Genomic DNA, 27,242 nt, shown 5'->3' with positions numbered 1-27,242 from the left:
TGAACAGGCAACAGCACCAGGAACCTACAAACAAAACGTAAATGAGGACGCCGACACAAAACATGAGACTCCCCTGACGTCAGGTTCAGTGCAGGAGGGAGCAGCAGGGGTCAGGAGGGACAAAGGGATCCCCGCGTGCTGGCGACTTCCCACTCCTCAGCCTGGTAGTTTTAATAAGTGCTCCTCGCAACAGTTCTCTCAGCTTGGCCTGTATGTCTTGTGTATTCTTCTCTAAATATGTTACACTTGTTAAACTGATTTTGATAAAGGAAGGAAGGGAAAGAGGAAGAAAGGGGAGAAGGCAAGGAGGGGGAGAGAAAGAAAAATAACAACTTGCCAAAGTCAATCCAGAGACGCTCTTCCCAGGCCCCCCAACTCCTGCGGTCCACCCCGCCTACCCACTCGGGCCCACACGGATATCTCTCCTCCCTGGACCCCTGCTCTGCTGGGAGTGCCACTGCCTGGCTCAGGTCCCAGCCTGACCACTTGATCCCTGGGTGGCATTAGTAGTGACCTCACAGGGCCGGTGAGGGGATGATCTAGTGAAATGCATGTAACAAGCTCAGGATAAGGCCTGGCACAGAGCAAGCACTCAGCAATGTTAGTTATCATCAGCATCTCATTAAGTACTCTGGACCATCTCGAATCAGTTCTTTTAAGGCTTGCCTTCTGTGATGGTCAATTCTATGTGTCAAATCGACTAGGCTAAGAGATGCCCAGAGCTGGCAAAACATTATTTCTGAGTGTGTCTGTAAGGGTTTCCTTGGAAGAAATCAGCGTTTGAATCCACAGACCAAGTAAAGAAGGTCACTCTCCCCAGTGTGGGTGGCGTCGACAATTCACTGAAGGCCTGAATAGAACAAAAAGGCAGAGGAAGGGTGAATTCGCTCTGTCTGCTTGAGTGGGACGTCCATCTTCTCCTGCCCTTGGACATGGCGCTGCTGGTTCTTGGGCCTTTGCACTTGGGACTGAACTACAGCACTGGCTTTCCTCGTTCTCTGGCTTGCGGACAGCAGATCATGGGACTTCTCGGCCCCCATATAAATCTCCTCATATCTATCGATCTATCTATCCCACTGGTTCCATTGCTCTGGAGAACCCTAATACACGTTCCCTGCAAATTTCAAGTTCTTGAACGTGGGAGACAAGGCAGTAACCCTCAGAGAACCAGAGCCAGGGCTACGCGCACCCCGGATGCTCACTGGGAGTCTCTGCAGACCGGCTGACACTGCGCCTGACACCCGGCGCGTGTGCTGTGCAAAGCCTGCTGGTCCGCAGAGATGCACCTGCACCACAACGAGTCCCATTGTATGCAAAGTGCATCCAGTTTCCCAGGCAGGCGGGAGAGCCGTGGTTCATACCCTGCAGAGGGGCCTCTGCTCCTGGGAGCATGGCCCAGACTGACTGTCTGTTAGACCCAAGTCTGACCGTGGACAGATTCTGAGAAGAAATAATGCCAAACATGCCTTCAGAATAAGCTACACGCCACGCAGCAGCTCAGCCAGCCAAGAAATGAAATACTTACTTGGTTTTCCTTTGTTGCTTGTAGGCCTTTTTTCCTTAAGTTAAAGAAATAGGTGCCTTGAATATTAAACCATTAGGTACAAATATCTCTAAGGCCACCAGTGTCATCAACTAAAATCTAAGCAGAAGTAACTCAATTCGTGCCGTGTACACTATTTGTTCCAAGTGACAAGTGAGCATTTTAGAAACTCTTTTACTGTTTCACGTCCTCTATGCATCTTTCTGGCCGTCCCTGCACTGCCCCCCCAGCGCCAGCTGGTGACATCTCTCGGCGCTCACAGCACCACCAGCCCTCACCTAAATGCAAACGTATGCAACTCGTAAGAGAAGCGACACTGAGGATTTCTCTACAATTACTTCTCTGTGGTAAAGGATTTCTTCCTTGATCCTTCACTGGATCAAGGAAAAAATCCCATCAAAGTTAAACGAAATCCAACTTCACAAATCAACCAAAACTTGTTCTCTGATTCTCTAACCAGGAGATAGTTATTGAGCCTTCACGGTTAAGACAGATCAGACTCACGACATTTAATATCACCACAGAAGCCTCATCCTGAAACAGCATTTGAGTCCCTTTAGCACTCTAACATAAACCAGCGAGCAAACACTTCTCCTCCTGGCGGGCATCTCAGCACCCTCCTGCCGCCTGGCTCCACCCGCGCATGAGCTCTCAGAGCCCAGCACCTTGCCCTGTCTTCCCTCAGACAGCGGGTGAAAGACAAGCCTACACGCCTGGGGAGCCTGGGGAAATGAGCAGTCATCTGGATGAGCGAGCAGGGAAAAAGGGAGGGCGAGCGTGCTGTGGCTTGCTTGGAGTCAACTATAAAAAGAGAGCTTGATAAGACACGCATTTCAAGGTGACTACAAAAGGTTTGACCATAGAATCCTGTTAAATTACAAGAACAATTAAAATATAATTCGATTTTTAATTCCTCTCCACGAAAATCTAATCTACTGAATGCAACAAAACCAAACAGAAGGAAACCGGTCCCTCCGTCAATGCAGTTCAACGTGGCACGAGAGCCTGGGGGTCAGCAGCTGCCCACTCCCTGGCTCCCAGAGCTGGCTCTCCCTCCCAGGCAGGGCATCTCCAGGGCACTTCAGAGCAAGGAGAGGAACCATCCTACCAAGCTCCAGAACTCTCACAACCCAGAGCCTGCTCTCCACCGAAGCAGTCAGCTGGGAGGGCTTCAGCTTCGTTCCAGAAATACCGTCACTGTTCAGAAGGTTTCTGGAATGCCTCCTGGAATTGCCTTCAGAGCCAATCTGTGAGCCATTCCCAAACATCGGTGTCACTGCCTTAGACGCCGACGCCACGTCCGCATAAGGACTCTGACACCCGGGGTGGACTGAGCCAGGCCGCACTGACCTGGCTGCTCATCGTGAGCCCTGCTGAGGAGCCGCTGACGACCCAGCCTCAGGCTCCCCCCGAGCGCCCCCCCGCCGGGCCCTCTCCCCTCCTGGCCTGCAGGCTGCCCCGACTGCAGCTCGGCTGCTCAGGGGCGTGTGACACAGTCGCTCTGGGTTCACGGTCTTCAGGGACCTCGAGGACACCACGTCCTCCGGGTTCTCCCCCCTCGACCCACTTCTGTCGTGCTCCCTCAGCGTCTCCTTTGCTTCCCCCTCCTCTTCCTCCTGCACTGAAGCCGCTGGAGCGGCCCAGGCCCGTCCTCAGGCCCTCTCACTCCCGGGATGACGCGGTCCACGGCTAGGGCCACACGTGCTTCTTACACCATGACGGCTCACAGAGTGGTCTCCAGCCCCAGCCTCTGCATGAACTCGACTCAGAAACCCAACCGTGCACTTCGCACCCCCCTTTGAAGGTCAAACAGGCATCTCGAATTTCACACGCACCAAACTACTGGTTCCTCCCCAAGTCCTCCTAATAGCACCACCAGGGACCGAGCTACTCAGCCCCAAACTCAAGCATCACCCCAGCCCGCCCTCCCTCATATCCCCCTCGCCCCCAAATGGACCCTGAATCCACGCACGTCAATCACCGTCGCCGCTGCTGCTACCCGCAGCCGCCACACCTCCCACCCACACCCTGCACCTGCCCCCCAGCCCCCGGCCCCGGCCCCGGCAGCCAGATGGAGCCCCGTGACCGCCCCTCAGACCAGGGCTGCCCTGCTCTACCTTCACAGCCCACTCCAGGCCCCAGGGGACCCGGCCCGACGGGCTCCCTGACCTCCTTCCTGACACTCCCCTGCACCTCTCCACCACACCACCTCTTCACCCCTATATTCTCACGGCCACGGCCACCGCAGGGCCTTCCCACTGCCCCTCCGCGGCCCGGGCTGCTCTGTTCGCAGAACTCTGATGGCTTGTCCCCAACTTCACTCAGGTCTGCACTCACACGCCCACAGAGCAGCCCCACCTTGTGCCTCAAGGCCCTCACACCACCCCATCTTTCTCTGTATTACACGATCTCCGCCATTCTGCCGGTTGTCAAGGCTTTCACCTGAATATAAGTTCCACAAGGGAAGAGCTCCGTCTTGCTCACTTCTGAACCTCCAGGGCCTAGGGCAGGCTCGGCGCTCGAGGAACACCTGTAAACTACGAGCTTCCCGGGTGCTCCAAGCTTCAGTGCACCCTGCCCGCGGCGCCAGCCGCCAGAGGAGCAGGAAAAGCCCCCAGCTCAGCGGCAGAGTCTGCAGAGGGGATGCCAAGCCCCAGCAGTGTACTTTGTGGGAGACAAAAGAAATACAACCTCTAGTCTCTACTCTCACAACTACTCTGGGATTTTTTTCAATAAAATAGTTCCAGGCTATTAACAAGCAATAGATTAAGAAAGTACGAATATGAGTCTGTTTGTAATATCCACCATGAGACCCTAAAGAAGGAATGATCAGTCTTGGGGGTGGGACGTCTGGAAAGGCTCCCTAGAAAGTGGTTTCTAGTTGGATTTTAAAGATCTGGGAACGTAATGTGTCTAATCATTTATCACATTTCTAACTTTTTCTTTCCAAAATCATGTTATAACTTCAACCTTTACCAATTAAAACTCCCTCCAAATGGATGTGAGCATCTTGGCTTCTTCCATCAGCTCATCTGTTTCTGGATCACACTCCAACACAGATTCCTCATTTCCTTCTTTCCAAAATCACTTCTCAACTTTCTCGACACAATACTTTAGACAACAGATCACACACAGAGGGAAGTGGAAAAAGGGTTACTTAGCCCAGCTAGGAATTTGCTCCTTTTCTAAAATATACTTGCATGGCAGATGGGTCAACTCTTACACATATGCAGAGCCTGAATCACAACCAAATGAGTCCCACTTCAACACATGTCAAAATACATGAAAATAAGCAGATGTTAGTAACCATAACAGCAATACCACTGGAAAACAGACTTCTCAAAATGGTATATAATCCATTAAATGGAGGCCACACACAATTTTCACATTTCAAGTTAAATGTAGGTTTAAATCATAAAGCCAGCATAGCCCAGGAGAAAACACACAAGCTCGGGGTTTGGAGTCAGAGGGCCAGGATATGAACACCAAATGTGGTACCTTCCTAACTGCCCAGCGTAAGTAAGGATTTCACATTCTCTGAGCCTTGGTTTCCTGGTCAGTAAATCAGGACACACACCACATCAAAGGGTTTGCGAGAACGCACTAGAGAACGCACGTAAGCACGTGCTGGCTAGAGTGAGGGCTCAGTACGTGTAGCTGCTAGAACTTTGACTGGCTGTTGCACTTCCTTCAGCCATGAGGAATATCACACACCTATGGCCTGACAGAATTTAGGCATCTTATCTGAAAGATCTTTCCAAGAGTTACCTTTTGAGTTATTTTTCTGGAAAGATTAGTTTATGGAAAGTAAATTTTAAACATAAGGGTTTGTGCCAGCAGCTGTTTCTGTTTCCTGTGATTATGCAGTGTGGGGAGAAGCAGTGGCAGGGACATGAAGAGGACGCTGTGAGCTGGATGCCGGGACAGCCTGCTCCTAAGTACTTCTTGAGGAGGAGGATGGCCACAAGCCCAAGGGAGAACATAAAGCTACCAAATTCCCTCATACTGTAATTTTCTTCGATGAACTTTTGCCCTCACAAAGAGGAAACAATATTGAAAGAAAAAAAAAGCAAAAAGCACCAGTGACCTGCGGAACAATATCAAGCTTGTTATTGGAGTCCTAGAAGGAGAGGAGGGGGAAGACATAAAAACATTTTGAAGAAATAATGGCCTAAAATATTCAAATTTGAGGTAAACCACAAACCTACAGATCCAAGCAGGTAAAGGCACATCACAATCAGATGTCTGAAAACCACTGATAAAGAGAAATTCTTAGAGGCAACAAGAGGGGAAAAACGACGTGAGGTAGAAAGAAAAGGTAAGAATGACAGCAGACTCCTGGTAAGAAACCATGTGGACCAGAGAACAGGGGGCAACATGTTTAAAGTAATGAAACCTCAAGTCCCATACCCAGCAAAAATATCTTTCAAAAATAATGGTGAGCAAACACTTTGTAAGACAAACAGAAACTGAGAGAATTCTACACCAGCAGACCTGCACCCCAAGAAATGTTAAAGTGATACCAGGTGGAAACTGAGATCTACACAAAGGAATGAGAGCAGCAGAAACGGTAAATCGTGGACCTTTTTCTTCATATCTTTTCAATCTCTTTAAAAGGTAGCTGTTTAAAGCAAAAATGTATTTTGAGGTTTTCAACATACATATGACAATTGTAAGAGAACAGAAAGGGGAAAAAGAAGTCTACTGCTGTAAGCTTCTTACACTACACATGAGTGGTATATTTTGAAGGTGAACTGTGATAAGTTAACATGTGTATCTTATACCCTAGAGTAACCACTGAAAGAAATACTTTGTTAAAAAGAGAAATAGTGGCTTCCCTGGTGGCGCAGTGGTTGGGAGTCTGCCTGCTAATGCAGGGGACACAGGTTCGTGCCCTGGTCCGGGAAGATCCCACGTGCCACGGAGCAGCTAGGCCCGTGAGTCATGGCCGCTGAGCCTGCGCGTCCGGAGCCTGTGCTCCGCAATGGGAGAGGCCACAGCAGTGAGAGGCCCGCGTACCGCAAAAAAAAAAAAAAAAAAAAAATCGGACTCAAAATATTTGAACCTCCAGGGTTTGGTAGTGTTCAAATGTTACAGTGTTTATATCACAATGCTGGTAACAGGCCATCAGCCACTGACAAAGTTCACAGCATATGAAAATACAAAGCTTCGGTCAGACCCACGGGTACCTCATCATTCTAGGTGCTAGAGAACCAACGCTTTACCCTGAAATACGAGCAACTTCTTTCAAAGCCCGCGTGTTTCCATGGAGAAGCCGTAAGCCTGCCGCAAGCACTCCATCGTTCACCTGGGCTCTCAGGCTTCCTTCAGGAATCAAGAAAACACTGGATCTCTCCAGCCGTGAGGTGGGAGGAACTGAACCCCAACTGCTGCAGGACCAAGTGGAGTACTGGCCACCCTGTGCAGGCCTGATGCTTTCCAGAAGGAGATAATGATAAAAACAACTTACCCCTGACGAGCAGTTCACCCCTTACAAAGTGCTTTCACACCCGTTACTGCCTTTTCACTCTGGGGCAACATCTCTTTACCGTCTGCAGTCAAGTCAGCCTGCCAGAGTCAGATGTCCTTCCTCCGTGACTCAGGAGGATGAAGCGGGCTGCTAGGGTCCCGCCACAGAACAAGAAAACTCCTTAAGGAGCCTTCTTCCTGCCTGTGGTGAACAGTGGCCAAGACTGGGGCCCGCTGAAAGGCAGTGGCAGGTCCTAAGGATATTCAAATCCGAACTCAGAAGTCACTTCCAGGTCCCCACGTGCAATCGTGCGTAAGGAGACCAACCTCAGACAGAGCCACCGCCCTCCTGGGTCCAGAGCTCAGTGACTTAAATCTCCAAGTGGAGAAGCAGTGAGGGTTTTGCTGTTCGTTCTACGCCTTTGTGGCCATCCACAGCATTACACGCGCATTCTAAAGCACCACACTCCTAGCTGTGTGGCCTCAGAGAGCCCTACGCTTCCATGAGCCTTAGCATCTTTGTGTATAAAATATACCTGCCGTAAAGACTACACAAAGCACAGTAAGCACAGACTTTGGTCCCGTGGCCGTCACGCAGCGAGTGCACAGAGAACGTGCTGTACCCATGTGTGCTCCATTGCTGTTCACCACGGAAGCACCGTGGGTGTGGGCCCCTGGAGTAAAAAGAAGCCAGTCACATATATTTGACAAAACAGTACATAGAAGGCAACCCTCCACTATCACGTCTCACAGATGAAAACCCTGCCTCGGCGATGCCGAACCTTTTAAAGAATGGTATAATTATAATCTGTCTTCCTAAGAATTAAGTACTCTGCGCACAGCCTTGAAAATTAAACATGTAAGTTACTTCTTTGGCTGAGGTTTTAAATCCCATGAAGTAAAGTGAAACATGGCTAACTCCATTTAAAAAAAAAACAACTTTCACTGAACATTATTTGAGGCCAAAATAATGCTTTTAATTATCCTGATGACATCCCCAGTTCCCAATTTCCACTTATTATTAAAAATGTGTTCAGCTGAACCATGTGAAACTGTCATTTTTATAGGTCCAAAATGGACAAATATTGGCAATTCCACGTGGCTCAGCCTAGCCCCAGCCCCACGCACTGTGCTGGTGCCCTGTGTCCATGGATGGACTAACTGAATCCCTGTAACCGCTCCGAAGCAGATGTCACTGTCACCATTTTCAAAACCTGAAAATTAGGACCTGATTACCCTTAATACCCTTAATACCAACACACGAAGCCCCCTTTCACTAACAAACTCCCGCCCAAGCAGCATTACCCTCGCTGCTGCTCTCCTTTCCCCATCCCCTCCTTCCATCTCCTTTGTCCTTAATTCTGTACTCTACAGAAAATCTTCTCAAAGATCACCAAAGCCTTTTCTCCATTCCTGTTTTCTTGATCTTCAACATATATCTGACACTATTAGACTCCTTTCTTCACAAATGACTATTTTCTCCTTTTTTTAAATTTATAAACCATTTCCATTTACTGTTACACTAAATTCTCATGGCCTCCCTTTGAGGAAAGCAGAGACACATTTGCAGTTCTACGTTGTAGATGACAAGCCTGACTGTCATATAATCTAAAGGACTCGCCCAGAACCACAAACCAGGGAACTGCCAGAGGGGGGCTAGGCCCAGCTCTGCCCTCGCCCTGCCTCTCCTCACTCCGGGCTCCCAGAGACCCCTCCTCAGGGCTCAGGGCTCTCCCCATGGCCCTGGGAGGGCCAGCTCTGCTGCATGACAGTCTCCACACTCCCAGTCCTCTGTTCTGTTACTTCTCTAATAATGACTCCCAAACCCATGCCTCTGGCCTATCACGTGAACTCCAAGCTTCTCATCTCCAAGGACCTGTTGGATAGCTCCCTCCAGATATTTTCTTTTTTTACTGTTACCCCGAACTGAGCATGTCCCACACCAAACTCATCTTTCCATATAAACTACCTCCCCTTTCTAAATTGTGACCATGAATTAATTATGCCTCTATCAGACTAGAGTAAATTTTCGATTGTTCTCAGCTTGTTGGACTTGACATACGTAAGCCAAATGTTTTCTGACATCCTTCAAGATATGAAGTAGTCATTTGACCACTCAATTCTATCAACAGCTAACTGTGTTTCTGGTTAAAATTGTTACATAAGGTTTGATTAATCAAAGAGAACAGGCCCCGCAATATCCTGTGGGGAGGCTGACCTCTTTGTCCTATTGGACCTGAAGGCCAAGGGTCAAGTCAATAATATTTGAGAGTTTTCCGTGGTTTTTTTTTTTTTTTTTTTTTTTTTTACTAGAAAGGCTTCTAGTAAGAGCGAAAGATTTTATCCCATCCCTGGGTACATATCCAAAAAGAATTGAAAAAAGGATCTTGAAGAGATATTTGCATAGCCATGTTTACTGCAGCATTATTCACAATAGCCAAGATACGGAAGCAACCTAAATGTCCATCGACAGATGAATGGATAGAGAAACTGTGGTCTATACGTACAGTGGAGTATTTTTCAGCCTGCCACAACGTGGTTGAACCTCGAGGACATGGAGGCAGCTGAGTGAAACAAGCCAGTCACAAAAGGACAAACGCTGCACCATCCCCGTATGCGAGGCACGCAGAGCCATCAGACCCAGCGGCTCTGAGCACCGCCTCGCTGGGCCGCCCTCGCTGTCCTGCTCTCTGCAGGCTCAGCTCAGGCCACACCTCTTAGGAGCTTTCTGCTGCGCTCTAGCCCACGTCAAGTCCTGCCGCCTTTGGTTTCCCATTTTACTTAGAGACATATTGATCTAACATTTTCTTGGTATCTTGTTTCATAAATATCGGTCATATCCACCTAGACCATACATTTCCTTTTGGTTGGAACCGGATCTTAGATCTCCACACAATTCCTGTTGTCGAAAGCCTGCCTCTGCCCTGCCCTTGGCCGTGGTCTCCATTCCACGTGCTGCAGGAGCCGCCCTCTGCTGCTCCGCGTGTTAGGAGCCGATGTCCGGTATCCCTCAGGCCACTGATGCGTTCTCTAGCTTTCCCCGTGGCCTCCGGCCTCTGTTCTGGATTTGCTTTCCAATTCTTCACTGAACTGAGCCCTGACTGGGTCTCTGAGGGTCTTCTGAATCCCCACCACTTTGCCCAAGCGTCTGGGTCGTTTTGCCGCGACCTGCAAGAAGTTAGTGGCCACCTCTGGCCCAACATTGCCTGGACGCACCTCCTGTTCTGTACACTCCTCAGGTTGTTCACCAGCCTAGGCAGAGGTGGGGTCCCCAAGTTCACTGCTGGTGGCGTGATTGGACCCTGGGCTAGGAAAGTTAGCCTGGACTCGGTTTCCGTGGGGCTGTTCTTAGGTCTGCTTGGCATGCTCCTGGCTTCTACCCTCCTCACTGGTCAGCGTGAGGCCTGGCGGTGCCATGGTGACGATCTCAGCGAAGGGCACGTGGCCTGAGCCAGACAAGAGTCGTCCTCCAGGTGTGTTCTGGCTGGAGCTGCTGAAGAGGAATATTTTTCCCAGTCTGGGCCATAGAACTATGAGGTGTGATCCAGAGCTGCCTGTGGCTATGTGGCTGGCCACTTGGGGAAGTTCATCTGTGCTGTCAGTCGCTGAAGCCGGGTCAGAGTGCTGACACAAGGATGCAAAGAGGGATCCTCCAGCTTGCAGCTGGCTTCACCCTGCCCTTCCCAAAGCTTGGCTGTTTAGGTTTTTCTCAAATTTTGAGTTACTCCAGCATCTTCTGTGAATAGCTCCTCTCGCTTTTCTAAAGTTAGTTTAAGCATCATTTTCCTTTCAGTGAGGCCAGTGTACCTCCGTCCTCTAACTCACACCTCCCTACCCCACTGTGGTGTCACAGTCTCTTTTCCCGTGGCACCAGTCACCTTTTGACACACTGTGTAATTCCCCTGGTTGGTCTGCTTGTTGTTTACTGTCTCTCTTCCACACGGGAATGAAAGCTCCAAGAGGGCAGGGATCTCGTTTGGCTCACAGATGATCCCAAGCGCCTGTAACATGTAGGAGGTGCTCAAAAACACATCTCCAATGAATGAATGAAACACTTCAGTTTCTGTGCAGCTGTCCATCATCTCACACAGAGATGCAACGCTCTTATTTGGACTTTGGTTATATCACAGAGAATATTTGGCATTTGGTTATATATATTTGGGTCATATGCACAGAGAAAGGCTGAGAGGTTTGCATGCTGATGAAAGTTTAGTTACGTATCTTCAGCATTCCTATTAGCCAAATAGGTGGCCTTGCAAGGGTCATGATTCTAGTAAGCTACATCTTTATTATGTGAACAATGATGATAACCATGTGATCAAAAAGCAAAACATTTAAGATGGTTATTTACAAAGATTTTCAATATAACTATTTTATTATGTTGGTTAAATATTTCTCCTAATACTTTGCATTAGCCCAGTGTTCAGATTGTCAGTGCAACAGGTGTGGTATTTGTCTTTAAAAAAAAAGACCACGGGGCTTCTCTGGTGGCGCAGTGGTTGATAGTCCGCCTGCCGATGCAGGGGACACGGGTTCGTGCCCCGGTCCGGGAAGATCCCACATGCCGCGGAGCGGCTGGGCCCGTGAGCCATGGCCGCTGAGCCTGTGTTTCCGGAGCCTGTGCTCCACAATGGGAGAGGCCACAACAGTGAGAGGCCCGCGTACAGCAAAAAAAAAAAAACAAAAAAAACCCAGTTTCAACAGAGAGCGCCTCTGAAACACCAGCCTTACCCATGAATCACACTGAGCCCACGGCAAGGTGGCCTCCACCAATATCTCTGGATTGGAGTTATGCATTGGGGTCATTTTCTCCCAGCTTTAAGAACTTCCTTTCTTGTAAAGAAGGTCTGCTAGCAATAAAATCTCTCAGTCTTTGCGTATCCAGGAATGTATTTCGCCTTCATTTTGAAGACTAGTTTAGCTGGACACAGAGTTCTTGGTAGAAGGTCTTTTCTTTCAGGACTTTGGACACACCATCCCTCCGCTTTAGGGCCACTGTTTCTGACGAGCAGTGAGCTGTCAATCTGTGGTGTCCTTGTACGTGTTTCACTGATTCCGAAATGTTCTCTTGGTCCTAAGTTAGGATGTTTTCAGATGTTCTCTTCTCGAATATTTTTTCTGCCCCTTTCTTCTCTCGAGCATTTCCTTCAGGGACTCATACTGTGCTTATGCTGGTATATGCTTGACGACGTCCTGGAGGTCTCTGAGCTTTGCTCATTTTCCGTCATCCTTTTCTGTTTCTGTTGTTCAGACCAGATAACCTCTACCTAGCGTTAAGTCTGCTGATTCTTCCTACCAGCTCAAATCTGCTGCTGAGCTGCTCAGGGTTGTTCCCATTTCTTAAGCTCTTATGTAGATGTTCAGCTCATTCATTTTCCGCTTTCTTCTTTAAATTGATAAACTTTCTACTAAATACTGATTTAAATGCATTTCATCATTTTTGATATGTAGTATTTTCATCATGCAGTTCAAAACATCTGATTTCTATTATGAGTTCTTCTTTTACTCATGGGTTACTTAATTTCTACATGGAGGATTTTACTAATTCTCTTTTTGTTATTAATTTCCACCTTCACTGTTTTGTGGTCAAAGAAGATATCCCATACGATTCTTATCATCTGAAATGTGAGACTTGCTTCAAACCTCAGAAAATGATCACTTTCATAAATTTTCCATGTGTAACTGAAACAAGTATACAGTTGGAGTCTTCTATGCATCCAGTGGGGCAGACTGGTTGTGTTTTTCAAACCATTCATATCCTTATTGAATGTTTGTTCTTTTTTAGTTATCAAGTATTGAGTGAAGTGGGTTAAAATGTCCCTGATCATGGGGGATTTATGAGACTATATTAGGAAGTGTCTATATAAGTTCAAAATGTTATATCCTGGTGATACAGAATCTGGTGATGAGAATCTGCCTAGTATGTTTTCCTTTTATTCTCAACCTTCATGTATTCTTCTGTTTTAAATGAATCTCTTATAAACAACATATAACTGGATGATTATTTTAAATCCAGTCTGACATGACTATCTCTTAACTGGGTCATTTGGTCCATTTATAGTTGTAACTGTACCTATTTTGGGATTTATTGCTTCCATCTTAGTTTTTCATTTTTTCTCTTACTTGCCACCTTTTGAATTATCTTTTACATCGCATTTTATCCTGTATTAACGTTACAGGCATAGAGTCTATTTCTATTATCTCCACGTGATCCTAGAAATTTTCACCTGCCAACTATCAAGGTCTGAAATTAGCCACTGTTTCGGCTCTCGGTTTTGAACAGGGCTGGACCTCACGATGCTGCCGCTCTGCCTATCCTCCTCCCAGCGCACATGCTACCACTCTGCTCTTGGTATTCTACTGTTTGGCTCTTCTGTTCGTCGGTGTTTATGTTGACTTATTGATACATGTGCTACCGCCTCTGATCACTGCTCTCACTTGCATCTCACACTTTCCATCCGAGATCAAGCGCCTCCTGAAGTGTATGTATATATATATATATAGAGAGAGAGAGAGAGAGAGAGAGAGAGGGAGAGAGAGAGAGAGGGAGAGAGAGAGGGAGAGAGAGAGAGAGGGACACCCTTTAGAAGCTCCTACTGGGAAGGTCTACTGGTGACAGACTCTCTCAGTTCTTGTTTGTCTGAAATGTCTTTATTTCACCCTTGCTCTGAAAGCTATTTGTTGGCGGGGGGAGAGAAGCATACAAATTCGTGTTCACAGTTATTTCCTCTCCGTGCTAAGATACTGCACTATTGCTGTGAAGGGGTCAACTGTCAGTCAAAGTGTCAATCCTTTGAAGGTATACATCTTTTCTGTCTGCCTGCTTCTAAGACCTCCTCTCTCTTATGTTCTGGTTTTCATCACAATGTGTCTTAGTGCAGATTCCTTGTCCTTCATCCTGCTTACAATCAGGTGCACTTCTCGAATTCAGTGCGAACAAGGGTGGGGAGCTTCTCTGGCATTATCCCTTTAACGCTGCTTCTGTCCCACTCGCCCTCCCCTCCCTGCCCAGAACGCTGACCGTCCAGTGCCCAGTCTCTCCTCTGTCTCTTGCCCGCTCCGATTTTCCATCTCTGTCTCTCTGTGCTTCATTCCGGATAATTTCTTCAGAACTGTCTGCATCAATCTAATTATCCCTTCAACTATGTTTAATCTGCTGTTAAAGCTGTCTGTTAAATTTATAATTGCAATCATTATATTGTTCACTTCCAGAAATATTATTTGACCCTTTTTCAGATCTGCCCAGTCACTTTCACAATCTCTCACTCTTTACTCATATATTAATCCCTTCTTTTTTTCTTTAAGCACAGTAAACACACTTATTTTACATTGATTTGATAACTCTTAGACCTGAAACCTTCTTTAGGGTCTATGTCACGTTATCTCACTAATGATACTTCCATGCTTTTGTAATTTTTAATATGTGAGCTCTGACTATTGGAACCTTATCTGTATGAACCGGTTGAAGTCAAAGAATCCTCCAGAAAGGATGTGCATTGTTCTCTAAACGAGGACTGCCTGGGTGGTTTGAATTCAGGCTTCGAAGCTGCATGAAAACCAGTCTACAGTGATTAATTCTCAGAGGACATTTTTCCTCCACTACAGCCTACGGTTATTCTCAGAAGAGATTTTCCCCCACTGTGTTCAGTCCCTAAGGTCAAACAGGCCACCTTCCTGTAGTCTCCAAGGGCAGGAAGCATACCTTCAGTCTACCCTGACAATGCTGGTAAGTACCTTTGGGAGTCCCCTACCTGGCTACTCATTTAGGGTGGTAACTGAGCTTTGTTTCCTGTCCCCACACCCTGTTAGGACACGGAAACTAAAGGTCATCTTGACAAATGCCTTCAGAACAGGAGTTAGCTCAAGTCTCTGTTAACCTCTCTGGCATCTCACTTTCACTTGGCTTTTGTGCTCTGGGTGTAATTACTATTTTTCTAGCTCAAAGGAGGGCTTTTAAAGTGTTTTTTATATCTCACCAGACATTTGTTTTCAGTAAGGAGACTTGTCCAGGATCTAGGCCATTATACCCCTGCCTCCCAATTCATGGTCTACAGGGATGGGCTGATGGGAGATCTGCAGGAGGTGACCTGAAGTTTTTAAACAGAACATGAGGGAGGCTCAAAACCTGGTGGTAGTGGCAGACTGTGGTCAGATTATGGATGTATTTTGAAAGCAGGGCCATCAGAATTTCCTTACAGACTGCACGTGGGTATCAGAGAAGAAGGAGACAAGAATCACTCCAAGGTCTTCACAGGCCTGAGAAACTGGAAAAATAGAGCTGCCATCAACTGAGACTGGGAAGGCCGTGGGTAGAGCTAAATGGAGGAAGATTGGGAATTTAGTCTGAACACACCGAGTTTGAATGTCCACTAGCTGTCCATGTGGAGATGTCAAGTAGATAGTCGGATATATGGGTCTGGGGCTCAGGAGAGAGGTCTGGGCTAAAGATATTAATACAAATTGGGTAGAACGATCAATGTTTCATATTACTAGATAAACCAAATAAATGTACGATGGGAAGCAAATGCCTATGTGGCTGTTCAACATTGTAAATGTGAGTAGGAAATGCAGCACTAAAGAGTTACAGGTGTGATCTGAACGCCCGTTTGCATTAACGGTTACATAACCGTTAATGGCCGTCCCTCCCAAAAACACTGTCCTCATCAGCTATTTGCTAGAGTTCCGAGCCAGTTCTTCGGCTTAAGAGGAATGTGAAGAATTTGGAGAAAGCCTGGGAAAAAGCCAGCAGCACAGCTGAATAAAGGGAAGGAAAATGAAACCCAGCAAAGGTTAAAGGAAATGAGATTAGTTAGTCAGGGATGATTAACAGCAACTGGTCCTGTACCCTGGATCAAAGAAGTCCGGATGCTTGAAAGCAACTTGCCACCTTTAGGTCAAAGGAATTAAAAGGAAATGAGCTTCCACTGTGGCATAAAAGATTTAGATTATAAATAAAAAGCGAAACTAACACCTCTTTAACACCCACTATGTTAGGTATTGGCCCAGGCACTACTGCATTTTAATATACGCGAAGACCCTTGAGGTAGAAATCCCCATTTTGCAGAGCAGAAAAGAGGGATCCTAAAAGGTAAGTTCCCAAGTAGACAAGCTGTAACTTCAATCTGGGTCTAATGAATCCAAAGTCCATGTTCTTTAAAACATATCAAATTTCCTAACATGAAAACTGACAAATGTAGGAACCAATTATTGAAAGAAGTAATGGAATCTTTTTCCCTAGATCTTTTAAAAGTTAAGAGAGATTCTTATTTTCTAGTATATTTTCATAAAGCAGATCTACCTAAAAGCAAAGAAGAATAATCCAGTTTTGTTTTTTTTTTTTAGGTACATGGGCCTCTCATTGTTGTGGCCTCTCCCGTTGCGGAGCACAGGCTCCGGAAACACAGGCTCAGCGGCCATGGCTCACGGGCCCAGCTGCTCCGTGGCATGTGGGATCTTCCTGGACCGGGGCACGAACCCGTGTCCCCTGCATCGGCAGGCGGACTCTCAACCACTGCACCACCAAGGAAGCCCCAGTTTTTAAATTCTCTTAGTCCTAAGCAGTTATGACAGTCTAGAATTATGAAAACAATCACACCACCACCGCCAGGCACCGAGATGCACATACTTCTTCCAGAGAACTACTTTTGTTTCTGTTTCCCTATTCTATAATAAAATATATATTCACCTTCCTAAAAGACACACCAAGTTCTATAACAAATTTCAATTTTTAAGTTAAATTAATTCCATGGATAAATCAGGGGACAACATGCTGGGCTTGGTAGACCTTGTCTTTATTTGACTGTGATAGCAAATAACATCAAGATGACATCTCAAAAGATTTATTAGGCTTTGGGCTGTGCACACTGTCAAAAGAGCCAGTAACTGCCTTCATGAGCAAGACAGCCTGATGGCCCCGGGGCAAAAAGTGGCATTAAGGCAACTTCACCCCAGCCCCCACCGTACAGGGCCCGAAGTTCAAGCAGGAACAATCCACCCTGGTCAAAGCGTGCCACCTCTGGTGAGGGTCAGGAACCGACACTCTTGGGTTGCTGGCAACCTAGAGAGCTGCCTAAATTAAAACGAAACTGTAAGGACTGTCACTCGGCCCTGGAACGTTTCTGGAGCACCAGAGCTAGAAAAGGCCCTAGAGAACATTCAGCCTAAGGCCCTCTTTTTATGCGAAAGTAAACAACTGGCAAAAGGCGCTGGAGGATCACTCTGCAAGCTAGCAGAGAGGGGCGCAAGGTTTCAGGACATCTCTCTCTAAGGCTGAGCCACGCCACACCAGGAGACAAGGAAGGGAGAGAGGTCACCGGGAAATAAGCATCCACCTCAGGGGCACTTCCTGCGGAGCGGAGGTCCACAGGGTGGCTGGGAGAAGGGACCTAGAACCCAACTGCCCGGACTTCCACCCAGAAGCTGTATGACCTCAAGGAAGTCACTTCACCCCTGCGTGCTCATTTCCTCATATATAAAACACAAATTGTAATATTTGCCTTATAAGGGTATTTAGAGAAGTAAATCTGTAAATACACACTGCCTGGCACTCCAGGAGTGTTAGGGACCTTTATTTAATTATCCTCGCCCTCTCCCCACCCCCACCCCTGCCGACTGACACCATCTGCTGGCACGTGGCCCACAGCGACCAGCCGGGATAGCTGCCCACCTCTAGCCCAAGACCCACCTCTGATTCCATGGGTTCCTTGGCTCACGTTCTCAAGAGAAAAAAGCTGTCTGGTCAAATACCCAGCCCTCGTGGGCAGGAGGCCTCCTAAAATACAAACACAGCCCTCTCGGCCACCTCCTTACAGCTTTGGAAGATCTGGGGCTTTACCCTACTTGCAAGTTAATAAGCCAGCATGTGAGAGTCTCATGGATGCTGGCAGGAGAGACAACACCCCTGTGTCCAAGGCAAAGAACAGTATTCCTCCACGGCAACGGCCATATCCAGAGGGTCAGCATAGTTCAGTGAGACCCTATTCCACAGCGCCAGGCATATGCCATGGGCTGCATTACAGAAGAGAAAACCCAAACTCAGGGAACCCAAATCCTTCATAATGGGAGTAATCCTGCCAGACCTTTTCCCCAGAGGGAAGCATTATCCCTACTGCATGAGTGTAAACAAACCCACCCTCTGTTCTGGACAGAGACGGTAGCTCTACCTTCATGGGGGTTTACTACAGAAGCAGCCTTGAAAAGACAGCCAGAAACAGAGGAGGTTCATTCCTCTGCTCTCCCAACAATATCTAAATAAACAGACATACATATACTATTTCATTGGCTGGAAGACTCGGTATTGCTAAAATGTCAATTCTCCCCAAGATGAACTGTTGATTCAACACAATCCTAATAAAAATCCCAACAGGATTTTTTGTTGTTGTTGGAAAGTGACAAGCTGATCCTCAGATTCGTATGGAAATGCAAAGGACTTAGAAAGAGTCAAAACAACTTTGGAAAATAAGAACAAAGTTGGAGGATTTACACTACCTGACTTCAATATTTATTATAAAGTATGGTATTGGCATAATGCTACAAAAATGGATCCACAGAACAAATAGAGTCCAAAAACTACACCCTCTCATATAATGTCATTTGATTTTCAACAAAGGTCCAAGGGCAATTCTGTGGAGAAAGGAGAGTCTTCCAAACAAATGGTGTTAGATCAACTAGGTGGCTTTATGCAAAAAAACAAAAACAAAAAAAACCAACTTTGAGTCATACCACTCAACATATATAAATATTAACTCAAAATGGATCACAGACCTAAATGTAAAATGCAAAACTATAAAACTAATAGAAGAAAACACATTTTAAAAATCCGTGTGGCAAAAATTTCTATACCAAAAGCATGATTCGTAGAAGAAAAAGAACAATAAATTAAACCTCACCAAAAAAATTAAGAACTTCTGTTCTTTAAAGATGCTCTTAAGAGAATGAAAAGACAAGCATCAAACTGAGAGCAATTATTTGCCAACTACATATCTGACAAAAGATGTGTATGCAGAATATACAAAGAACCTCAATACTCAATTGAAACAACCCAATTTTTTTTTTATACAGCAGGTTCTTATTAGTCATCCATTTTATACACATCAGTGTATACATGTCAATCCCAATCGCCTAATTCATCCCACCACCACCACCGCTCCCCGCCGCTTTCCCCCCTTGGTGTCCATACGTTTGTTCTCTACATCTGTGTCTCTATTTCTGCCCTGCAAACCAGTTCATCTGTACCATTTTTCTAGTTCCACATATATGCGTTAATATTCGATATTTGTTTTTCTCCTTCTGACTTACTCCACTCTGTATGACAGTCTCTAGATTCATCCACATCTCTACAAATGACCCAATTTTGTTCCTTTTTATGGCTGAGTAATAACCCAATTTTTTTTAATGGGCAAAAAGGTGTGAACAGACATTTAATCATAGAAGATATATGGATGGGCAAATAAATACAGGAAAAAATGCTCAACATCATTAGTCATAACATAAATGCAAATTAAGACCAAAGTGAGTGAGGTATATCACACCACTCCCAGAATATCTAAAATTAAGAAGAAGGACCATGCCGAACACTGACGAGGATATGCACAACAGAGGCGGTAACTCTCTGCTGGGGCGGGGGCTGGGGGGTGCAAAGCAGTGCCGACACTTTGCAGCACAGCTTGGCAGTGCCACAAAAATACCTACTACGTGAGCTAGACAGTCCACTCCCAGGTGCTGACCCAAGAGAAATGAAAGCCGGTGTCCAGGCAACAACATACAAGAATGTTCACAGCAGCTTTATTTACAAGAGCCAAAACCTGAAGACAGCCCAAATGTCCATCAACAGCCGAATACATAAAGCAACTGCAGTCTCTCCACGTAACAGAGTACTACTGAGTAATAAAAAGGAATCAACTATTCATACACACAGGATGGAGAGATCTCGAAATAATTATGCCGAGTGAAAGAAGAGAGGCAAAAAAGAATACACAGTGCATGGTTCCATTTATATAAACCTGTAGAAAATGAAAACTAACCTGTAATACAGAAAGGAGAAAAGCGATTTTCTGGGAAGAGGGGAACAGAGGGACGGGAAGGAGGGATCCAAGAAGCACAAGGCACCTCTCGAGAGTGACAGGTGTGCTCATTATCTTGACTGTGATGATGATTCTATGGGTGTATAACTTACGTCAAAACTTACCAGTTGTTTGCCTTAAATGTGTACAGTTTATTGCATGTCAATTATACCTCAAAAAACCTGTTACAAAAAATAAGCATTTACCACCAAATGGAACTGAAGCTCAAAAACAGAGATTGATCTGAATTACAAAAAAATAAGGAAAGGTAATTTTTTTGCACACTTGAATGAAATATGTTCCTACTGAAGACATGCTATTAAAAAGTATGATAAACAGGATTTCCCTGATGGCACAGTGGTTAAGAATCCGCCTGCCAATGCAGGGCACACGGGTTCGATCCCTGGTCCAGGAAGATCCCACATGTCGCAGAGCAACTAAGCCCACGAGCCACAACTACTGAGCCTACACTCTAGAACCCGTGAGCCACAACTACTGAGCCTGCGTGCCACAACTACTGAAGCCTGCAAGCCACAACTACTGAGCCCGCGCACCTAGAGCCCGTGCTCCGCAACAAGAGAAGCCACCACAATGAGAAGTCCGTGCATCGCAACAAAGAGTAGCCCCTGCTCGCCACAACTAGAGAAAGCCCACATGCAGCAATGAAGACCCAACGCATCCAAAAATAAACAAATAAATTTATATAAAAAAAAAGTATGATGAACAGATTGGGACAAAATTTTAGGTTAAATTGGTGGTTAGGGAGAAAAGCCGGAGAAACAGTAAAGACAGCTTTTTATTCCAAAGAAAACAAAAAAACACATCAGATGGATAGATAGATAGACAGATGGAACTTCAGAGCTGCAATCTCTCAGATTTCTTTTTTCCCCACGTTGCTTAACGACGGGATTTCCCTACACCTGATGTTCAGAGCCACAGACAGCATACATAGTGCTGTATCGTTCACAGTGAAAGGGACAGGTTAAAGCCACTTATTAGCTGTTTCATTAGATAATTTTTCTTTGTGTCACAGAATCATAACTAAATTGAAAGCGATACTTCAGAAACAGAACTAGAAATAACAGCATACCAGTGAGTTTTCTATAATTTGAAATCTTTTTTTAGGAAGGCATGAGAACACCTTGGGATGAACAACCCTCATCTCTAATACTTTACGACCTCCTCCTGCCACAGGGGAACAGGTGTATAAGGAGACGCACGGGTAAAGCCCATCCTTACCGCTCAGAAGCCACCACAACAAAGGGATGAATCCTGGACTCTCACTAATGTACTTCAAGCCTTTCAAATTGATGCTCACGTTGTACAGGGACATCAGCATTAATCTGAAATGTAAAAGAAAATGGTGTTGACACGCTGCCCCTCCATACTGCGCCACCCTAAATATATCTCCTGGTTCATAGGACCTTAGCATACTTAGGGGTGCCCTCATGCCCGTACGCTTCAGATGCCCAACTCTAACACAATCTGGATGACAGGTATAGTAAGCAGAAGTATGTAAAATATTTGTCTCTGTGAGGCTACCTGAAAATGGGAAACTTCAGCAATACTGCCACGTAACACCACCTCTTATAACTCACATAATCAAGAGACACATATGCAAAGTGGGCACAGGGAACCTCAAAACCATATTCATTGAGTAACCCCTTTTAGTACCAATCCTGCATTTATAGACAGATAACCCTCCATTCATAAGTATACTGTACTCTAAAAGTTCAATTCACTGTTTAAAATTTAATCCTACCTTTCATTCAGTGAATGTTACCCATGATGCCTGGGTGGCCAGGTCAGGCCGTACCATCCTGTTTAATCCACGGCAAAGGGATGGAGAGCACCACAATCCAACCACCCCTAACAACCAACGATCCTACTGACCTGGAGTTAAATAGGGTCTTACAAGTGGTCTTGGGAACTGACCACAACTAGTAATACAGAGTCGAATATTATTAAAAACTGGAAAACTATAGGACTGGTTTCTGATAATACTGCTGAATACAGAGACCCCCAAAACTTCATACTGTACAGTAATAGAAAAGGCTACACAAATATTTTGCAAAGTCTTGAAAAAATGAATGACCTTGTAAGAAATGAAGGGAAAACATCTCTAATCGGGAACATAGTGAGAGCTCAAATTCAGAAAGGTGAGCCCTAAAGATGACAGATTCCAGAGACACAGAATGTCAGTGTTAGTGCCTTTGTGCAGAGGGACAGAAAGAAAAGCCTCAGACCAACACAAGACAGGACTTCAGAGCACAGACCCCTTCAGAAAGCCAGGAAGGAGTGAACTGTCAAGCTTGGCATGATTGCGTACTTTCTGTATTGCCTGAAAGTCCACAAGCCAATAATTTTAATAAGAAAGTAGACCTGGGATGGGAGCTGCTCCCGCCACCCGGCCACAAGAAACATTCTCTTAAAGGAAAGGACCCTCAACTGGGTCCTCAAAGAATTCTCACAAATACAGTGCTAACAATTTTAAGTTCATAATAAAAATCACAAAACACATGAAAAATAAGACCTTAAAGTAACAGCACAAAGAACCAATGACAGAGTCAGCATAAAAAAAATTATCAGATACTGCAAGTATCAATTACCAAATAGAAAACAGCTATGTTTAATAGGTATAAATAATTCAAAAAAGAAATTTAAAACATCATCAAGGAGCTACTGAGTATTATAAATAACCAGGCAGCTCAAAAAAGAACCCAGTAGAACCTACAAGAATTAAAACTTTAATAATCAAACTGTAAAACTCAAGGGTAATTGACACCTGGGAAAGGAGAAATACTAAACAGAAAAGAGAGCTAAAGAAGGGCTTCCCTGGTGGCACAGTGGTTAAGAATCACCTGCCAATGCAGGGGACACAGGTTCGAGCCCTGGTCCGGGAAGATCTCACATGCCGCAGAGCAACTAAGCCTGTGTGCCACAACTACTGAGCCTGAACTCTAGAGCCCACGAGCCACAACTCCTAAGCCCACAAGCCACAACTCCTGAAGCCCAGGTGCCTACAGCCCATGCTCTGAAACAAGAGAAGCCGCCACAATGAGAAGCCCACGCACCACAACGAAGAGTAGCCCCTGCTCGCCGCAACTAGAGAAAGCCCGTGCACAGCAACAAAGACCCAACGCAGCCAAAAAAGAATAAATTAAATAAACTTTTTAAAAAGAGAGCTAAAGAAATTGCAGGAAATGGAGCAAAGCTAGGGAGGAGGAAGCCCAGAAAGGCAGCTACCAGACAAGGGGAGCACTAGCGAGCATGCAGAATCTGCCCAGGCTGCGGCCAGCTCTGACCCGGCCACTGGACGAGGCAGACACTACCGAGCCCAGTGGAGAGTGAGAGGAAACCACGGAACGAGGCACAGATTTGGCACTGACCACCTCGGGGGGGCCAGGGTTTAGGAGTCAGGAAGAGCTAACTGCCTGTCAGGACAAACACCAGTTCTCTTCAGGAAAAGGTACCAGAGCCCAGAGCCCACAGCCCATCTCCTGCAGTGTCCTATGTGTGCACAACTGAACATTTAACCAGCAGGGCCGGCGAGGGTGAGGAGAACAAGGCACTTGCTTTGGATGCAAATAAAAGGGGTGCCAAAAAAGCTTAGTAACCAAGGTTTTTAAAATATATTGTAAAGCAACTTTTAAAAATCAGAACTACTGCAACAATTCCATAATAAGCAATATATCAAAATTTAAAATCGAGATGGGATCAGTAATAGTACTATGCCAAAACATACTAGAGCCTGAGGCAAAAGGAAAATCAATAATAGCGATTTAGTCCATTAATAAGGGATCGATTAAATTATGGTACACACATACATGCATGCCATGGAAAATGTTTATTACAGTTTTCTGTTAAAATAGCTGGTTTTGGGCTTCCCTGGTGGCTCAGCGGTTGAGAGTCCGCCTGCCGATGCAGGGGACGCAGGTTCGTGCCCCGGTCTGGGAAGATCCCACATGCAGCAGAGCGGCTGGGCCCGTGAGCCATGGCCGCTGAGCCTGCGCGTCCGGAGCCTGTGCTCTGCAACGGGAGAGGCCGCAACAGTGAGAGGCCCGCGTACCACAAAAAAAAAAAAAAAAAATAGCTGGTTTCCCCACTAAGCTTTGTTTGTCAAAAGCAAGCTCCACGGCTGATTTGTCTTCACAGACACGTAGGCTGGTACAGTACCCGGGACATGGTAAGTGCTCGGGTTCAACATGGAAAGTGAACCAGCTCCCAGCGATTGAGAGCCTCAGCAGGGCAGCGTGCGGAGACGGTCTGTCTCTCCTCCTATTTCCATGGGCATTTTCAAAGTCAAGGCAATGCTGCCGTCCAGGAAGAGAACACCAGACTAGCACCCTTGAGAACAGTAATGCCCAGGTCTCAAATTACGATTTTCAACCTCGCCACAGGCCACAAAATGAGCCAAAATTACAAATGTTTTCAAGTTTTCCTGACAATTCTTACAGATATCCAAAATCTATGCACTAGTAACCATTTAATGAGTTATTAAGGGATGTTCAAATGTCACATTCATGAGGAAAATTCAACACATTAACGAGAATTTTCTGAGATCTCTAATCCAGGATCTCAAGAAGAGAAAAGTTCAGATCACCAACACAGATAGTTGGAATTCCTCAAAATTCAATGTGTTTCCTATGCTGCTTTCAGGCTACAACAGCAGGAGTGAGTCACTGCAACAGAGATCGCATGGTCCACAGAGCCTAAAATATTCTATGTGGCCCTTTAGAGGAAAGCTTGCCAACTCCTGCTTTAGATAATGAAAAGAAAATAAGCCAATCTTCTCTAGATCTTAAGAGGCAAAGTTAATATCTGGGTGATGACTGAAATATGGGGCAAACTCCAGATAATATGTCTAGTTGAAATTTTTCATTGACTGCTGTTTAACTTTGAGGTGGCAAAAACACAAATTGACAAATGTCTCTAAAATTTCATATTTGGTCACAATCAGCCAACATTAAGAAGCTAAAATGAGGGACTTCCCTGGTGGTCCAATGGGTGACTCTGCGCTCCCAGTGCAGGGGGCCCGGGTTTGATCCGTGGTCGGGAAACTAGATCCTACATGCTGCAACTAAGATTCCGTGGGCCACAACTAAAACCCGGCGCAGCCTAAATAAATAAATAAATAAATATTAAAAAAAAAAAAGAAGCTAAAATGGAACAAAACTAATTGCCATGGCCATGGTGCCGCCTGACCTCATGTTACTGCCAGGCTACATCTTTCTGAAGACGAGAGAATCCTCCAAGGTCACACCGCGACTTAGCAAACAACGAACCCTGAACCACTTCCTGTTTCTTATGCAAATACTTTCTATTCCAACATTTCCACTCCAACCAAAAGCACTCTGTAGGGCTTCCCTGGTGGCGCAGTGGTTGAGAATCTGCCTGCCGATGCAGGGGACACGGGTTCGTGCCCTGGTCCGGGAAGATCCCACATGCCGCGGAGCGACTAGGCCCGTGAGCCACAACTACTGAGCCTGCGAATCTGGAGCCTGTGCTCTGCAACAGGAGAGGCCGCGACAGTGAGAGGCCAGCGCACCGTGATGAAGAGTGGCCCCCGCTTGCCACAACTGGAGAAAGCCCTCACACAGAAATGAAGACCCAACACGGCCATAAATAAATTAATTAATTAAAAAAAAAAAGTATGAGTTCAACATATGCCCTTTAAAAAAAAAAAGCACTCTGTAAATAATGTATCAAAGTTCCAACTGTCAGGTCAAAAGAGACCGCCCATTCAATTCACTCTTCTGCTACTTCAGTATTAAAAGGAAATGTCATTTCCCAAACTACTGTAGTACTAGGAGTCATTTGTTTCTTCCACTGACAAAAAAGTAGGTAAATTCTGCTTCCCACCATGAACCTAAGCAGAAGATACATTATAAATGGATTCATGGGCTGCAAAAGAGCAATCTCCCCATCTCTGCAGTCTTGAGAATTTGAGAGGCATCTGACGTTGATAATAGGAGGACTGAAAGCAATGCTAAAATAAAGGTAGTAGTAAACTTAAAATGCTACGCAAGTAACTCTCCTTGAATGACGAGGCCCTCTCTCCACCTAGATACATGAGGCCTGCGCCTGGAGGCTGAGCGGGCTCTCCTGGTGAGACGTCAGAAAGCCACCCCCCAGACAGTCTGACGTCCAAGGCTGAGGTGCTCAAAGTAAAGGTGATGCGAGTGAGCTACCTTGTTCTTCCTTGTAAAAGAAATTATAACTTGTAACCTAGAAGCAACAAAGAATAAACACACCCAGTACTTCAAAACAAGCCAACCATAAAAATAAACCAAAAGGCATGACTTGTGATGTCTACTGACCTGAAACAAAACCCACAGATCAGTCATCCAAAACTGACTAAAATCTAAATTAGCCAAATTAGCACCATCAAGTAATTTTAAGGAACAAAGAGTAATACAGTTCTTAGATAAGACTGCACACGTTACATGAGAAAGCAGCAATTGGCAGAGCAATACAGTCAGACACTTCAGACCAAATGACGGACAGAAACTCGCAGTTAGAGGCCCACCAATTTTTTTTTTTTTTGCGGTACGCGGGCCTCTCACCGCTGTGGCCTCTCCCGTTGCGGAGCACAGGCTCCTGACGCACAGGCTCAGAGGCCATGGCTCACAGGCCCAGCCGCTCTGCGGCATGTGGGATCTTCCTGGACCGGGGCACGAACCTGTGTCCCCTGCAACAGCAGGCGAACTCTCAACCACTACACCACCAGGGAAGCCCCCCACCAATTTTTAAAGAGGATATAGTAACTGACTAGTGAACGTGCTTGTTTTAGACTCGGGCCCCCTCCCCAGTCAAGTCAGAGCTTAAAAATCTGTGGCCTGTATGTGCCATACGCAATCCTAATCAAGTACCTTAGATTAATTTTTATCTACTACTTAACAGAGAAGACACACAAAAAGACAACACGACACCCACCTCCCTGGTGAAGAAAGAAACCTCCTCACCATAGTCAAATCCCCTTCATGAACTCCGTCTGAACTCGGACTTCAGGCAGGTGGGAACCACTATCTCATCTGCTACGGGAGAGAGGCGTGCATCTCCATGTACCTTTGCAGCAAATATACAGAGCCTGACGGTCCCGTCCTCCACACTTGTATCAGCAGCGCATACCGCAGCAATCTTCCCCACCACCGCCAGAGGTCTGTCCG

General features: G+C 46.0%; 1 protein-coding gene across 4 annotated transcripts in view; it reads right to left on the bottom strand.

The window, feature by feature from the left end:
* HSF2BP (heat shock transcription factor 2 binding protein) overlaps positions 1-27,242 on the bottom strand; it is a 77,428-nt gene that overhangs the window by 9,253 nt on the left and 40,933 nt on the right. For all 4 annotated transcript variants that reach the window (XM_060009765.1, XM_060009766.1, XM_060009767.1 and 1 more), the window contains one exon: positions 21,313-21,416. In XM_060009765.1, the coding sequence (XP_059865748.1) occupies positions 21,313-21,416 (104 nt within the window). The remainder of the gene's footprint in view (positions 1-21,312; positions 21,417-27,242) is intronic.

The sequence above is a fragment of the Delphinus delphis genome, chromosome 4 (genome assembly GCF_949987515.2).
Source record: "Delphinus delphis chromosome 4, mDelDel1.2, whole genome shotgun sequence".
NCBI classification, from domain to species: Eukaryota; Metazoa; Chordata; class Mammalia; order Artiodactyla; family Delphinidae; genus Delphinus; species Delphinus delphis.
The sequence above is the reverse complement of the archived record's forward strand: the minus strand, read 5'-3'. Positions and strand labels throughout refer to the sequence as shown.